Raw genomic sequence first — 14,914 nt, 5'->3', positions numbered from 1 at the left:
CTGTACATCCCAGCTGAGTCTCCAGAGAAGAAAATGTTATAGTGAGATTTCATAAATGGGAATTCATGATCCCTCCTTGCTCTCATCCTCAGACTATACCACCGAGCATCTCAAATTTTCAGCAGGTGCTCAAAAAATAACAATGAATTTTCACTATAATTCTACCCAGTTGAGGCATGAAGCTTTCAGACTCATTATTAAAAAAAAAACAACACAAAAAACCCTGAAAAGATCAGCAAAGGGATTTCTAAATACTATCTCTAAAAAACACTTTTAAAGGAATAGGCTGAAACAATATAAAATTCCCAGTATGGAGAAATTCTCAGAGAAGCGTGTGGTGACCAAATGAGAAAACTTTATGGAATATTACGGAGTCATATATAACCTTATTTTGCGACATAGGAAAATTCTCAAACTATAATGTTTAGCCAAAAGAAGCAGGTTACAAATATATATATTATTAATGTATATACATATTTCTAATTTGGTATAAAAATTGTTTCCTTATTATTAATATTGATAGATGTTAAGATCTAGCACAGAGACAACAACATTCAGAAGGAAACACATTCAAATGTTAATAGTGATTTTTGCTGGGTGAGTGGACTTGGGGTAATTTTTGTTTATATACAGTACTTTGTATTTTGCTGGTTTCCAAACCAAGCATCTATCTCTTTTATAATTTGGAAACTACAGAAAATATTTAAAAAAATAAAGAGAAATTCAGCTATGTCTGGGATGGAAATCCAGGTTCCCAACTCAGCCTGATCTGGGTCAATCCACATACCATGTGTTGCCACAAAGTCAGCACACAGCAGGTCCTCAGAAAGGGAACTAATAAAGATAGCCTGGAATGAATGCCTCTGGGTGCTAAGTTATGATCCAGAGTCAGGAAGATGGGAGATAATTCTAGAAAAATTATAAGGATTCTGGGTTCTAGTGCCTGTCTCAGGATTCTGGGCAGCCCTGGAATATGTTTTAAGGAGGATGTATGTTTCCTTTTTATGTTGACCAGATTTTCAGGGGATCCTTTAAATTATCTTGGGGTCACAGGAAACTACCTCAGTGGTATGTGAATAGAGTTGATCTTCCAAAGTTCTGAAAAAAAATCTCTTGAGTTCACAGAGATACTCTTTCTTCCTCTAAATGGGGGCTTCTTTCTGGTGTGGCTGAAAATTATGGAGCTGATTCCAGGGGCCCCTTACCTGCAGATGTAGCTCAGGAGGTTATAGTTGTCTCGGGGAAGAAGAGAGAGCTGTTTTATCAACTCCTGCTGGGCCTGGGAAGAGATTTCAACACCAGTGAATGAGGCTGCTCACTTGCCAGCAATGGGACCCTGGAACATAACTGGGGTTTATCTCTGCAGGAGCAACACTTTGGCAGTCAATCCTGTCTGTCTCCATAGTTTTCTAGTTTTTTTTTTTTTAATGTTTCATTTTGAAATAACTATAAATCCACAGGAAGCTGCAAAAACAGCATGGAGATGTTCATTGCTTTTTGTACAGAGTATTTCTTTATTCATCTGCAATTATGCTCTCCTCCCCAACTCGGAGCTACTCTAAGGCAAGAACTAAGTGATAACCAGACTCACAAGAATTGCTTGTTTCATAAACGCTAGAGATGTAACACTCCAATAAAGAACTGGACCAGAACTAAATGCCCCCCAAGTATCTTCAGATGTATTGAGAAGGAAGATGCTTCTGAGAACTGGGATTTCAAGCAATGTGGTTTTCCTGGAACACACTGGGACACAAGGCCAGGATGACCAACCTGGAGGGCAGGTGAGAGGTCTGAAGGTTAGAGCTCCATGATGACACTGAACTTCAGAGAGGGTCACACAAGGAGGGCATGCGCCAGGAAGAAGGACTGCAAACTTTCCTTCCTCTTTTCACTCATAGTACCTGCAGGGGCTGCCATCACTATTTTCTAAAGATTTTTTTTTTAATGTGGATCATTATTAAAGTATTTATTGGATTTGTTACATTGTTGCTTCTATTTTATGTTTTGGTTGATTCTGGCTGCAAGGCACGTGGAATCTTAGCTCCCTAACCAGGGATGGAACTCACACCCCCTGCACTGGAAAGTGAAGTCTTAATCCCTGGACCACCAGGGAAGTCCCGAATCAATAATTTTAAAATGTGACTCACTTGTGACACATATCCCTTGGTTCTCAAAATGATCCTGTTATGAAATCTAAGTTTGTACGGTCTAATACAACAGCAACTTGCCACATGTGACTATTATAAAATATCATAAAATTAGAAATGTCGTTCCTTAGTTGCACTAGCCACATTTCAAGCACCTAGTGGCCACATACAACGAGCAGTTACTACATTGGACAGTGCAGCTATGTAACAGTTCAATCATTGTAGAAAGTTCTCTTGGTCTAAGAACATAAACTGAGTCTTACAGAAGATACATCATTTGCTATTAATAAATGGCAGAATCAAAGTTAAATTTATTGCAAGTTTTTTTGTGCACCATTTTGCCAGAGAGAGCTTTTAGCTTAGTAGTGCTAAATACAAATCCCCCCCGCCCCCAATGTGGGGAGTTAGACCCCTTTAATAGCTGTGTAATACAAACGCACTCATGGACCATTTAGTTTTGCAAGTCTTGATTAAAAACCATGAAGGTTTTATCGTTGTCAGTAGGGTTTTACTGGTTTCTTTTGCTGGTTGGTTAGTTTAACATGATTATAATGTGGTTAACTGTTGACTCTAAGGCCTTTAAGGAAACAATTTACCTGAGGATCAAAACTCCTGCTGGTGAAGAGCTTTGTGATGTTGCAGACAGGAACTGTAGGCCCTGCAAGCAGCTGTGGCTGAAATGAGCCAAGGAAAGTTCCTGTCCTTCCTCTCCCTGGCATATGTTCCTCATATACCCACGCCTGTCATGCATGGTATCACAAAGCTAGAACACTTGGACCCCGCATCTGCCCTCCAGGTTGGTCAGTCTGTCTTTCTGTTCCAGCAGGTTTCAGCAAGGCCATATTGCCTGAAACCTTCTCAGAAGCATCCTCCTTCTCTTACTAGCTTTAAGGTGACTTGAGGGTATTTGATGATAGTCCAGTTCTTTGTTGGAGTGCAACATCCCATAAAGACTGTCACCATGATTGGCTTCATTCGACCTTTTGCTGTTGAGAAATTTCTAGTTTAACCAAGTATCTCACCAAAAGGTCCAAACTGACCCATTGTTGCTTCCCTACCAGCCTAGTGTTCACTAACCATTACCTTCTTCCAAAGTAGGACAACTTACTCTAATGACATACAAACCTTTGCCTCATCTGAATTCATGAGCTGCCCACAGAGCAGGAACCCATCGTACTGGCTCCAGGGAACCACGGGCTCTGGGAGGTCTCGGAGGTAGAGCTTCAGCAGGGAGGCCACCGTGTGGACATCTGTATCTCTGGAAGAAAATAAGCAATGCTTTTTGAAAGTAAAGTTCCAGAATTCTCCTCACCTCCCTGCTGGCGATCCACTGAATAAAATCCCAGGTCCCCAAAAGGAAATTTTGCAAAGGAGTAGACTTAGCAGCAGCAGCAGCAGAGTTTGATAAAGACGCATTTGACTAAAATATTTTTGCTACTCCCCCTTCTGGAATAACAATCCCCGACACCATTTCCTTTATCTCTTCTATCTAAGTGCCTCAGAGATAAGTTGAAGGTCTACTTTTCCATTAAACCTGTTAAACTGTCTAATCTTCATTGCTTTCTTCTTTCTCTAAGTCACTTCAGTTCAGTTCAGTTGCTCAGTCGTGTCCGACTCTTTGCAACCCCATGAATCGCAGCACGCCAGGCTTCCCTGTCCATCATCAACTCCCGGAGTTCACTCAGACTTACGTCCATTGAGTCAGTGATGCCATCCAGCCATCTCATCCTCTGTCGTCCCCTTCTCCTCCTGCCCACAATCCCTCCCAGCATCAGAGTCTTTTCCAATGAGTCAACTCTTCACATGAGGTGGCCAAAGTACTGGAGTTTCAGCTTTAGCATCATTCCTTCCAAAGAAATCCCAAGGCTGATCTCCTTCAGAATGGATTGGTTGGATCTCCTTGCAGTCCAAGGGACTCTCAACAATCTTCTCCAACACCACACTTCAAAAGCATCAATTCTTCAGCTAAGTCACTTAGTATACTACAATTTAGCATTTTCTATGTAGTCTATAGTTTTTCATGTGATAACTCATTTATAGCTCTGGCCCATTGTTCTCTTTAATCCTTCAGAGAGCTTAACATAGTTCTGGGGTTCATTCATATATTTACATGATCATTTATTCAACACTTACTCTCAACAGCAAGTGTTGAGAGAACCTACTAGGTTCAAGGTACTATGTCAGATACACGGATTTCAGCAGTGAAACCTGAAATACCTGAGACACACAAGACCCCTGTCTTCATGGGGAAACAAAGCTGTACGGACTCCAATTTTACCAAGTCATTATAATACTGTGTGGTTAGTGCAAAGACAAGGGAAGTTCAGGACCTGGGACTGCATCAAAATGTAGAAAAGGGATATCCAACATAGAACTGCGGAGTCCTGGGAGACGCTTCAGAAAAGATTTGAAGAATAATGAGGAATTAGGGCATGGGCCAGGCAGCACATTATTAACAAGGAGGATGGAGGCAAGACTGGGTACACCATGGCCCAGAAGCCAAATCTGGCCCATTGCCTTTATGTGTATATCCTGTGAGCTAAGAATGGGCTTTACATTTTTAAATGGTTGGGGGAGGGGGGTTTCAAAAGAAGAATATTTCATGGCAAGTGAAAAATCATATGAAATTTGAAGTTCAGCATCCGTAAATAAAGTGTTATAGGAACACAACCATGCTCACTCATTTTTGTATTGTCTTCAGCTGATTTCATGCTATATGAACAGAGTTGAGTAGCTGCAATAGATATTGTGTGACCCACAAAGCCTAAATATTTTATTTGTGGCCCTTTAAGAGAAGTCTACCGATCTCTGGGGTTTATGGAGCTATTGCATTTATCCCACAGCTCTATAAGAGAAAATGAGTCTGAATATACCATAAACTTGAAGCTCAATAGTGAAAAAACATATGCTTATTTCATTCATATCAAGGAAAACTGGTCATGCACCCCACTGTTCATAACAGCACTATTTATAATAGCCAAGACATGGAAGCGGCCTAAATGTCCATTGACAGATGAATGGATAAAGAAGATGTGCTACACATATGCACAATGGAATGTTACTCTGCCTTAAAAAAAAAATCTTATAATGCGATTTGCAGCAACATGGATGGATCTAGAGATTATACTAAGTAAAGTAAGTCAGATAGAGAAAGACGAATATACGATATCGCTTATATGTGGAATCTAAAACAATGGTACAAATGGACTTACTTACAAAACAGAAATAGACTCATAGACATAGAAAACAAACTCATGGTTACCAAAGGAAGAAGAAGTGTTGGGGTAAATTGGGAGTCTAGGATTAACATATACACACTGCTGCTGCTGCTGCTGCTGCTGCTAAGTCACTTCAGTTGTGTCCGACTCTGTGCGACCCCATAGACGGCAGCCCACCAGGCTCCCCTGTCCCTGGGATTCTCCAGGCAAGAACACTGGAGTGGGTTGCCATTTCCTTCTCCAATGCATGAAAGTGAAAGTGAAGTCGCTACTACATATAAAATAAGTAAACAATAAGGACTACTGCATAGCACAGGGAACTACAGTCCATATCTTGTGATAACCCATAATGGAAGAGAATCTGAAAAAGAATAGACATATATGTGTGTGTAACTGAACCACTTGGCTGTACACTCGAAACACTGTAAATCAACTATGCTTCAATTAAAAAAGAAAGAAAAAAAAAACTGGTGTTTGTAAGAGACAGCCCCAGTAGTATTTTGAAAAGCTGTGATGTGGTAAAAGGTTCAGCTGATCTGAGTGCTTCCTGGACATCAGCAATGGGGATACAGAAGTGGATGGGCTGGGTGGGAGCCACTCTTGGAGGAGGGCCAGGAGGGGTGGATTTGTGCATGAGGAGGTGAAGGCAGGCATTTGAGGCCTCAGAAACCAGAACATCACGGCTTGACTGTGGAGCTCTCGGTCTTGACGTTTCATGTAAATGTTTTCTCTTTGGTTTGTTTTGACGGCTGGTGGTTGGAACTGCCTTCTGAAAAGACTCCAGCCTTTGCGGCCCGTGAACTCTAACTCCAAAGCAGAACTCCAGCAAGCACAGAGCCCTGCCTCTGCTCCATTGCTGCCCTCAGGAAACCAGGGGGTGGGGACTATTCACTTTAAGGTGGGGATTCTGGAAAAGACTTCCCTGCTGAGTCACTGCCTAAAAATACTTTGGCAAAGCCCTCTCATCAAAACGCAGGAGAAGTTCCCCAGAAAATAGCATCTGACACTTTGCAGAGCAGCATTCTCCTAAGTCCAGAAATCTTTGTCCCAAGGCCCCTGAATCACTGTCCACCCAATGGGCATCTCTGGTTTGACTGAAGCCCTTCCCCTTCCCCACATCCTCTAATCTTACTCTGCAAGTGCCCCTGGAATGCCTCTAGGTCCTGCCCCTCCTTTCCCCGTGCTGTTCCAGAAGGCCATCGTCTTTTGCCAGAATTCTGCCCCAGCCCCTATTTGGCTTCCTGCTGCCACGACTCCATTCTCCAATGCATCGTCCATCATGTGGCACAGCCCCCAAAACTCAGAACACACCCACAGAACAAATACGGAAAAAAAAGAATTTGAAATGAGAAAAATAGTATAGATAATACATCAAGATCCAGAAATTTTTGAAGATAAACACAACAACAAAAAAGTCAAACTTTATAGATAGCTCAATTAGGAGAAGTAAATAGCCAACATTAGAAAAGAGAAAGGGACTGTAACCACGGATACAGGATTGATACTTCAAAGTTATCATCAAAAAACACAATTAGCCATCTAAATCATCATAGAATATTACAATCCACTGAAAGCTTTCCAGTTCATTTTGTCAGGGGAAGATAATTCTGCTTGGCTTGGCTAAATCCTCAGGCTTGTTTACTGTATCTTAGATTAAGTGCCATTTTGGGGTGAAAGCAAGAATACTGGAGTGGGTTGCCATGCCCTCCTCCCAGGGGATCTTCCAAACCCAGGGATGGAACCCAGGTCTCCTGCATTGCAGGCGGATTCTTTACTGTCTGAGCCACCAGGGAAGGCCCCTAAATCCAGCAGATCATGTCAAAAGCCCCCTGCTGAAATGAAAAATGATGAAAAAGTGAAACTAAAAATAGCTGAAAAAAATACCGTCTATTTTTCATTTTGGGGGCACTGAACGCAATAGAACTCTACAGGTTTGTCTCTGAATTTTTGGTTTAATGTCTGTGCCCCATGGTTATGGAACTGGCTCAGATATCATGGTTATAGTCTAAATTTCCTGCATGATTCTTCCCGAGTTTGCTTTTTCTTCAACCTAATGAAATGTCCTCATACATATATATATACAAAGACTACAAACAAGTCAGGAGCCAAGTGACCTCTGAGTTCAATGACTGACCCATCAGAGATTAGCCAAGGCCTCTCAGATGGTCTGCCGACCCTGGCATCGTAACACTGACCTTATAATGTGGCACACTTGTCCTTTTCTCACAGAAATATAGGTTTGGGAAGTGAATCATATATGGGCAGTATCCAGCCCAGAAGTAACTCAACAAAGACATTTTAAAATTCTTATTTATATGTTTAATGAGAACCAGATGCATCTGCAGTAGAACCTACCAAATAAGAGCACCTTTGTTTTCCTTCTTTCTAGTGAGGTAATTCAGGGGATCTGATGGTGGAACTGCACACAAGCCCAATGTAGAGGATCTAGACAAGTACCCTAGAGGTCACGTGGCCCCAAGAGTTGGCTCTGAAGAGCCTCAGGTGACCCTTATTACTTTGAATGTGTAAATTCTATTCCTCAGTCCTAGAGGGTGGAGCAATCAGACAAGGTGTGTGTAACTCTCCTTCCTCCAGCCCCAAATATTTCACAGGAATCAAAGACTCAACTCCAACCACCCAGGTTGACTTTATAGATGTAGGAGCTCAAGCCTCGGGCAGGTGTTTGGCAACTCCCATAATCACCTCTAGTCCTCCTGGCTGACTCTCATTGCTTTAGCAATAACCCAACTGCATCTTTTGATCCACACAAAGCTAGCTAAAAACATAAGAAGAAAAGTCAGTGTGAAGGTAGTGCACTTGATTGAACAGATGCCTGATGGTGAAATGTGATTTATGGTCCTCCCAGAATGCTCTGTAAATTTGATGCCCGTAACCTGCTCTCATTCCAGTAACATCTTCGCCTGTTGCTTTCCTGTTAAAACACAGCACCTTGATAAATTAACCTGTTGGATGTCAAGGACAGCAGAGACAGACATATGATGCTCCAAACCAAGACACTGGCTGAGAATGGAGAGAAAGAGACGGGTCTCAGCAATGCTTCTGAAGGAGAGTGGGGATCATCGGTGACTAGAGTGGGAGGTGAGGGAGAGGGAGGGTGAGACGGTCGACACAGTACCACACTTAGCTGTTCATGGTTGTCCCAGGATCAGCCCTAGTCCCCCATCGTAAACAAGCTCCTGGGGGAATTTCAATCTTTGGAGACTGGTGAGAGTTCAGGCTCCACTCACTAAACCTCGGTTAATGGGCTGCTGATTTGGAAAGAACAATGGCTCTTTCTTGCCAGCAGAACAAGTGCGTGCAGGCAACTGAGCAAATATTGCACAACAGGTCAAAAGTATCCAGTGTCGGTGGGGGTTGTGCGAGTTGAGCAGGGCAGAGAAGAAAACTTCACCTGTGTAGATGCAGTGGTTGTGGGGGCAGGGGGGAGGGTGGGGGAGGGTGGAAGAAACATCACTGCACCTGAAATGCCCCAAACAGGGCTGGGCAACCTCCATAGACGAGACTGGGAAAACACCAGGCTGCCATGATGTCAGTCTGTTCTCCCTCCCAAAGCGTTCAGAATTAAGTTCAGAGTTGCACAGGACTGTGTTCCCGCAAATAAGCAAGAAGTCCTGGCCCTGGCCATTTCTAGAAAGCCAAGGAAGATCATCGGAACCCTTGGATATTGACACGGTACCTAATCCACCACCCCAAGTCTGCCCAGCCAGCTCCGCCATTCTCCATCCCTCATCTGCTTCAGATCGTGCGCCTTGAGCTCGGTCCCGTCTTTCTCCCTTAGTCTGCATTCCCCTCCCCCCATATCCTACACACCCCCTGACTGACCTGCGAGGCCCTGGTCCTAGCTCATGGCCTCTCGCACAAAACGGTCAGCATGCTTCTCTAACCATGCTCCAGGCTCCCAAATCTAGAGTTATGAGCAGAACAAAAGGCTTTTTCTGTGGCAAGCCAGGGATTTGGGAAGCATCTATGCAAGTCCCATAGCTCAACCGGTAGACAAAGGTCCTCTCGGCCAAGCAGGCCACAGGGGCGACGAGGTGAGCTCAGCATACCTGTCAAAGGAGGGCCGCTCCCCCGCGTCAAAAGCATCTCTCAGCTGCTTCACCAGGTTGTCCTGCCCAGGCAGTCGGAAGATGCCCTCTTCATTCAGACCATGCTCCAGGATGAACTCGGCACACTTCTCCACCAGGATGGGCACCAGGTGGGGGCCGAACTTCTGCTCGTAAGCCACGGTCTCATCCAAGCGCTGGCCAAACACAGCTGGGAAGAGAGAAAGCAGGGCCTGCCCGTCACTCCGATTTCCCTTGGCAGAACTGAGCAGTCAAAGTGATAGGATTTTCTGCAATGATACTCAACAAAATATACAAGACAGACCACACATCGTATTTCCTGGGGCTATAAAGTGGGGGCTGTCCATTTGAGGCTGTTGGTCTGTCTGTTTGTCTACATTTATAGTATTTAAAAGAACAACTCACTTTTAATGACTGCTTGTTTTGTGCTAGGAATTGTGCGAAGTGTGAACACCTTTCCTCACTTAATCTTGACAGTCAACTCCATGAGATGGTATTGTTATACCTGTGTTACTATTAAAGATATGGAGCCTTAGAGGTGCTAATGAACTTGCCAAGGTCAGGTGCCAGGACACAGTACAAGTCAGAATTCACACCCAGGCAGTAAACGCAAGAGAAGCAAGTAGGCCATTCTGAATTCTGCTTGTGTCATTTAGCATTAAAGCATAATAGTCTAACATTCATATGATGTCTCATACTGTATTAAACCACTGCAGCATTTTAAATAATTTATGTTGTTTACTATGTTCTACTGTTGTTAACACTGCCACAGTGAACATGGTCACTAGCCTAGCAGAGTTCCTGGAATGTATCTAGTTCAACGTATAATTTCTAATTAATTGATTAATTAACATTTGGATTGGATGAACATTGGTTTTTCCTCCTTTTTAACTATTTCCTTAGGGCCAGTTCTCACATGTGGAATTATTAGGTCAAGCCGTTTGAACATTTTAATGACTATGGTATGCAAATTGCTTTCCAGAAATATTTTTCCGAATTACACTGCCTCCAGCGAAGCATGTGTGGACCAGCTCCACCCAGCCCTGCCAGCATCTGGCTCTATAATTTCCCCACCCCAGCAGTGGAACAAGGTTAGTTTATGAATCAGGACACTGGCTAGCTACCCATTTCCTCACCAGGGCCCCATGCCCTTCATGTCCTAGAGGTAAGAAGACAGTCATGGTTTCACTTCTGTCCTGCCTGGTTTTCTCTCTGGCATCATTAGGGCTCTGCTACACTGACTACTCCAATCCCTAGGACACTGTGCCCAAAGCCCTTTGGTTTTCCCCATGATTCTCTGTCTGGTGGGTCTCCTTTATTTGGTCTCTAATTAATGTGGATCTCACATGTAAGAGCTGCAGCCATATCTCTGTGATCGGGGTCTTCTTTACTCCCCACTGCCCGAGGCCAAGCTGGACACCTCCCTTCCTTACCTCTGCTGTGGTCTCCTTTCCTGTAATTGTTCAAAATCCTCCTGCTATTTACCTTTATCTACCCAAGTATGCTTCCATTATTAATAGTCATCTACTTCCCCAATTGCCACAGCAGCATTTTTCAAATTACCCCTCAAAGCTCCAGGGGATCCTCATCACCTCAGGCCTGCTGGGCTGTTTTCTGTTTTACTTACAGCATTCCAGTGAGACTGTCTGCTTAAATATTTCTGTGGGTAAAATTTGAAAACCAGGGCCAGCATCCCTTAGGTCGGCAACTGGGCCAGCCCCCACCTACCTTTCTGGCCTTCCTCCCATGCCCCCAAAAGCACCTCACCCTGATGATCTCAAAGCCCACAGTACTCACCAAACTATAGACCCTTGGATGGTCTCTTCTAGCTCCCCAGTCTGCTCATCTCTCTCTTCCCTGTCTACTAAGATTCTATGTCTTCCTTGAAGTGAAAGTGTTAGTCACTCAGTCGTGTCTGACTCTGCAACCCCATGGACTATAGCCTGCCAGGCTGCTCCGTCCATGTAATTCTCCAGGCAAGAACACTAGAGTGGGTTGCCATTTCCTTCTCGAGGGGATCTTCCCAGCCCAGGGGTCGAACCCCAGTATCCTGCATTGCAGGGAGATTCTTCACCATTTGAGCCAGAAGGGAAGCCCACGTCTTCCTTGGTCCAACTCAAATACCACCACCCCTGCCAAGACTTCCCTGGCCCAGCCTGAGGAACTCCATCTTCACTCAGTGTACCCATATCCCTTCTATACTATCCCAATCCTTTCTCACCGAGTTACTATCACTTATCTGTGCTGTGCCCTCTGCAAGACTGTAGGCTCCCTAATGCCAGGAGGAGGCCAGGAGAGTCACCTGCCCTCAGAGCTTCTATTTCTTTTCTTGTCATTCATGTAATCTCTCAAGCCAACTCAACCTGATTTCACCCTTATGTTTAGCATGGGGACAAGGAGACAGTCAAACAATTTTGCTGAATTACTTAAAGAGCTTTGTCATCTTTAAGCAAGTGCTTTCCAAGATTAAAGGCAATTTGGGCATTGCTGTAGTTTAAACCCTAATAGGGACGCCCTCAGTAAGTGATTTCAGCCTCACACTGGCATCTACTGAGGGCCCTGCATGTATCAGCAGTAGATCATGTGGAATGGGTTCTATAGACAAGGGCCTGAAAGAGGTGACTCTCACTTTCAATTAGCCTACTACCAAGTTACGAAAATGAAAGGACCCATGCAAAATGATAAAAAACAATTAGAGGGTGTCAGGAAATATATAGAGTTAGGTTTCTAATTGTCCGTGAAAGGAGCTAGATAGATATTTTCACCAAATTGGAAGGAAATGATTAATTGATCTGACTTAACACACAGACAATGGGGCATTTAAAAAGTTCCCCTTGAGAGTTCTAGGGAGGGCACCTTAGATGGAAAAGCAGATGTGTTTCAGAGCAGTTGACATTTGGGCTCAAGGAGCCCACTGGATCACAGTAGAGAAAGACACCCCAAACACAAAGATGTCAGAGCTGTCAAATGTAAGCTCTGTTTCTGAGGTCTTGAGGCAGACGATCTGAAATCAAGCTCCTTCCTACACACCTCTGCACAGCCTGTCCACCAGCTCTCCTCCTCGTCTGAGTCTCTCAGCCTTGTTCCTATGTTCATTGTCTCTTCGTCCCATGGTCCACAGTCACGACTTTCAATGTCATTCTCCCCAGGACACACATTTCCCAACATCCCTTTACCCTCCAGCATCTCCTTGGGTCCAAATCTTCACCACACCCTTGAGCCCACCACCCATCCCCTCCCCTCTGTCTTAGCAGGTGACCTTGTCTCCTCTTGTCCTTCTCTCCCCAAACGGAGGACATCATGAAAGAAACTGTGATCTCTAGTCCCTGCCTTTCCTATCCTCCCTCCTCTGTCCATCTGCCTGTCCTCTCTTGGAGGAAGAAAAGTACCCTGTGCTTTTGTCTAAGATGATGTTTCTTAAAGTGGGGTACCCTCCTTTTCTGTCTCTTCTAGGACTTCATTCTTCTTTGATATCTTAAATTGAAAGAGCGTCTGCATCTAAGTCTTTACCAGTTTATTAAAGAATCATTTCCCACCCCAGCTCTCCCACAGTCAATAAATACTTCCTTTCTTTTCTTCACCAATATGCTTACAGAGAAACAGGTATGCTGCTGCAAAGAGTCATCCACCCTCATGGCCTCCATTGTTCCCCTTGTTATTCATGTAACCTCTCAATCTATTTCAATCTGGTGTCCTCACCAGCATCTTCCCACCCAATCTGTTATCTAAGATTTCTCATGCCCTCCTAATAGCCAAGTCTGACAAACCTAGACAGCATATTAAAAAGAAGAGACATTACTTTGCCAACAAAGATCCGTATAGTCAAAGCTATGGTTTTTCCAGTAGTCATGTACGGATGTGAGACTTGGACCATAAAGAAAGTTGAGTGCTGAAAAATTGATGCTTTTGAACTATGGTGTTGGAGAAGACTCTTGAGAGTCCCTTGGACTGCACAGAGATCAAACCAGTCCATCCTAAAGGAAATCAGTCTTGAATATTCATTGGAAGGACTGATGCTGAAGCTGAAGCTTCAATCCTTTGGCCGCCTGATGAGAAGAGCTGACTTATTAGAAAAGACCCTGATACTGGGAAAGATTGAAAGCAGGAGGAGAAGGGGATGACAGAGGATGAGATGGTTGGACGGCATCACTGACTCAATGGACATGAGTTTGAGTAGGCTCCAGGAGTTGGTGATGTGACTCTGGTCACAAAGAGTTAGACACAACTGAGCGGCTGAACTGAACTGACCTTCATTCATTTCACAATCTGCTGCTCTTCTCCGAAGACCAATGGTATTGATTCTCCTTCCTTCCTCAAGACTTCCTCCCTACGTGGCAATGAAACCATCCACCCTCACTTTAGTCTCATCTCCCTGCAGGCTCCTCTGCAGGTTCCTGTACTTGCCCATCTTCTACCTGCTCCTTCAATGTGTCATTTCCTAGCATCCTAATTCAGACTTCGCCTCACTCTAGATGTTATCTTTGGGAAAGTTCATACAAGTCCATGGCTTTGGATAACACCCATAAATTGACACAAATTTGCATATCTGGTCCAATCTCTTTCTATAGATATCATCTCTGCCTCTCTCATTTCTTTCTCTCTCTCCTTTATTCCTGTAAGCCCAATGTCTGATGGCAGTTCTCCCACTGTCTTCTCCAATCTCACTCTCATCCCACTCCCAACTCTCCCAAGTCACTGCTCCTCCTATAGACTTTCTCACAAGCAATAGCAATTCAGTCAATCATTCAAGCAGTAGGCACTTTCCTAGGCATTGAGAATACAAAACCATTAACACAAGGTACTAATTACTGTACATTAGAATGATGTGCAACACCCCTTCCTTCCTTCTTAACAGATCAGGACACTTTCAATTCACTTTAAACTGCCTCTCTTTTCAATCCTCACTCGTACTACAAACATTGTTGTAATGGGTGCTTCTGCAGTTTTTTTTCTTGCAAACTCCTTCCACTGGAATTCACAAAATCATTTGGCAAATATAGCCTGAGCATCTGCTGCAGCCCAGATTCTTTGGTAACTGTAGATTATGATAGAAGGGAAACCAGCCTTCCTCTTGAAAACTCTGGCGTGAAAGCCCTTCCTCCTCCCCACCGGGAAACCTGATTTTCCTGCAGCGTGAACTCAAATGCCTTCTACTAAGAAGGAATTGGTTATTCCCTATGTTGTGCTCACGGCACTCCCTGTGTATACCTCCATCACTTCTCATGTCGTCTTATTATGATTTATTTAAGTATTTCTCTTCCACTGGACTGTGGGTTCCTCCGAGGCAGACAGCCTGTCTGGCTCACCATCTATTTTTATCTCCTGGCACAGAGCCTGGCACGTGACAGACTAGTCCTCAAAGAGCTGTTACCTGCCGTCTCCCATTCCTCCTCTTCCCCGTCCCTTCTCTCCAAATGCACTCTGGTCAGCACTTCTCCAAACTTGCACTTGTCAAGGAAAT

The 14,914-nt window shown here is 44.0% G+C and overlaps 1 protein-coding gene across 3 annotated transcripts in view; it reads right to left on the bottom strand.

The window, feature by feature from the left end:
- ARHGAP25 (Rho GTPase activating protein 25) overlaps window positions 1-14,914 on the bottom strand; it is a 94,263-nt gene that overhangs the window by 9,667 nt on the left and 69,682 nt on the right. For all 3 annotated transcript variants that reach the window (XM_040224071.1, XM_040224073.1, XM_040224074.1), the window contains 3 exons: window positions 9,436-9,643; window positions 3,273-3,405; window positions 1,206-1,279 (listed from right to left, as the gene is read on the bottom strand). In XM_040224071.1, coding sequence (XP_040080005.1) covers window positions 1,206-1,279; window positions 3,273-3,405; window positions 9,436-9,643 — 415 coding nt within the window. The remainder of the gene's footprint in view (window positions 1-1,205; window positions 1,280-3,272; window positions 3,406-9,435; window positions 9,644-14,914) is intronic.

This window comes from Oryx dammah, unplaced genomic scaffold, assembly GCF_014754425.2.
Source record: "Oryx dammah isolate SB20612 unplaced genomic scaffold, SCBI_Odam_1.1 HiC_scaffold_25, whole genome shotgun sequence".
Lineage (NCBI taxonomy): Eukaryota > Metazoa > Chordata > Mammalia > Artiodactyla > Bovidae > Oryx > Oryx dammah.
The sequence above is the reverse complement of the archived record's forward strand: the minus strand, read 5'-3'. Positions and strand labels throughout refer to the sequence as shown.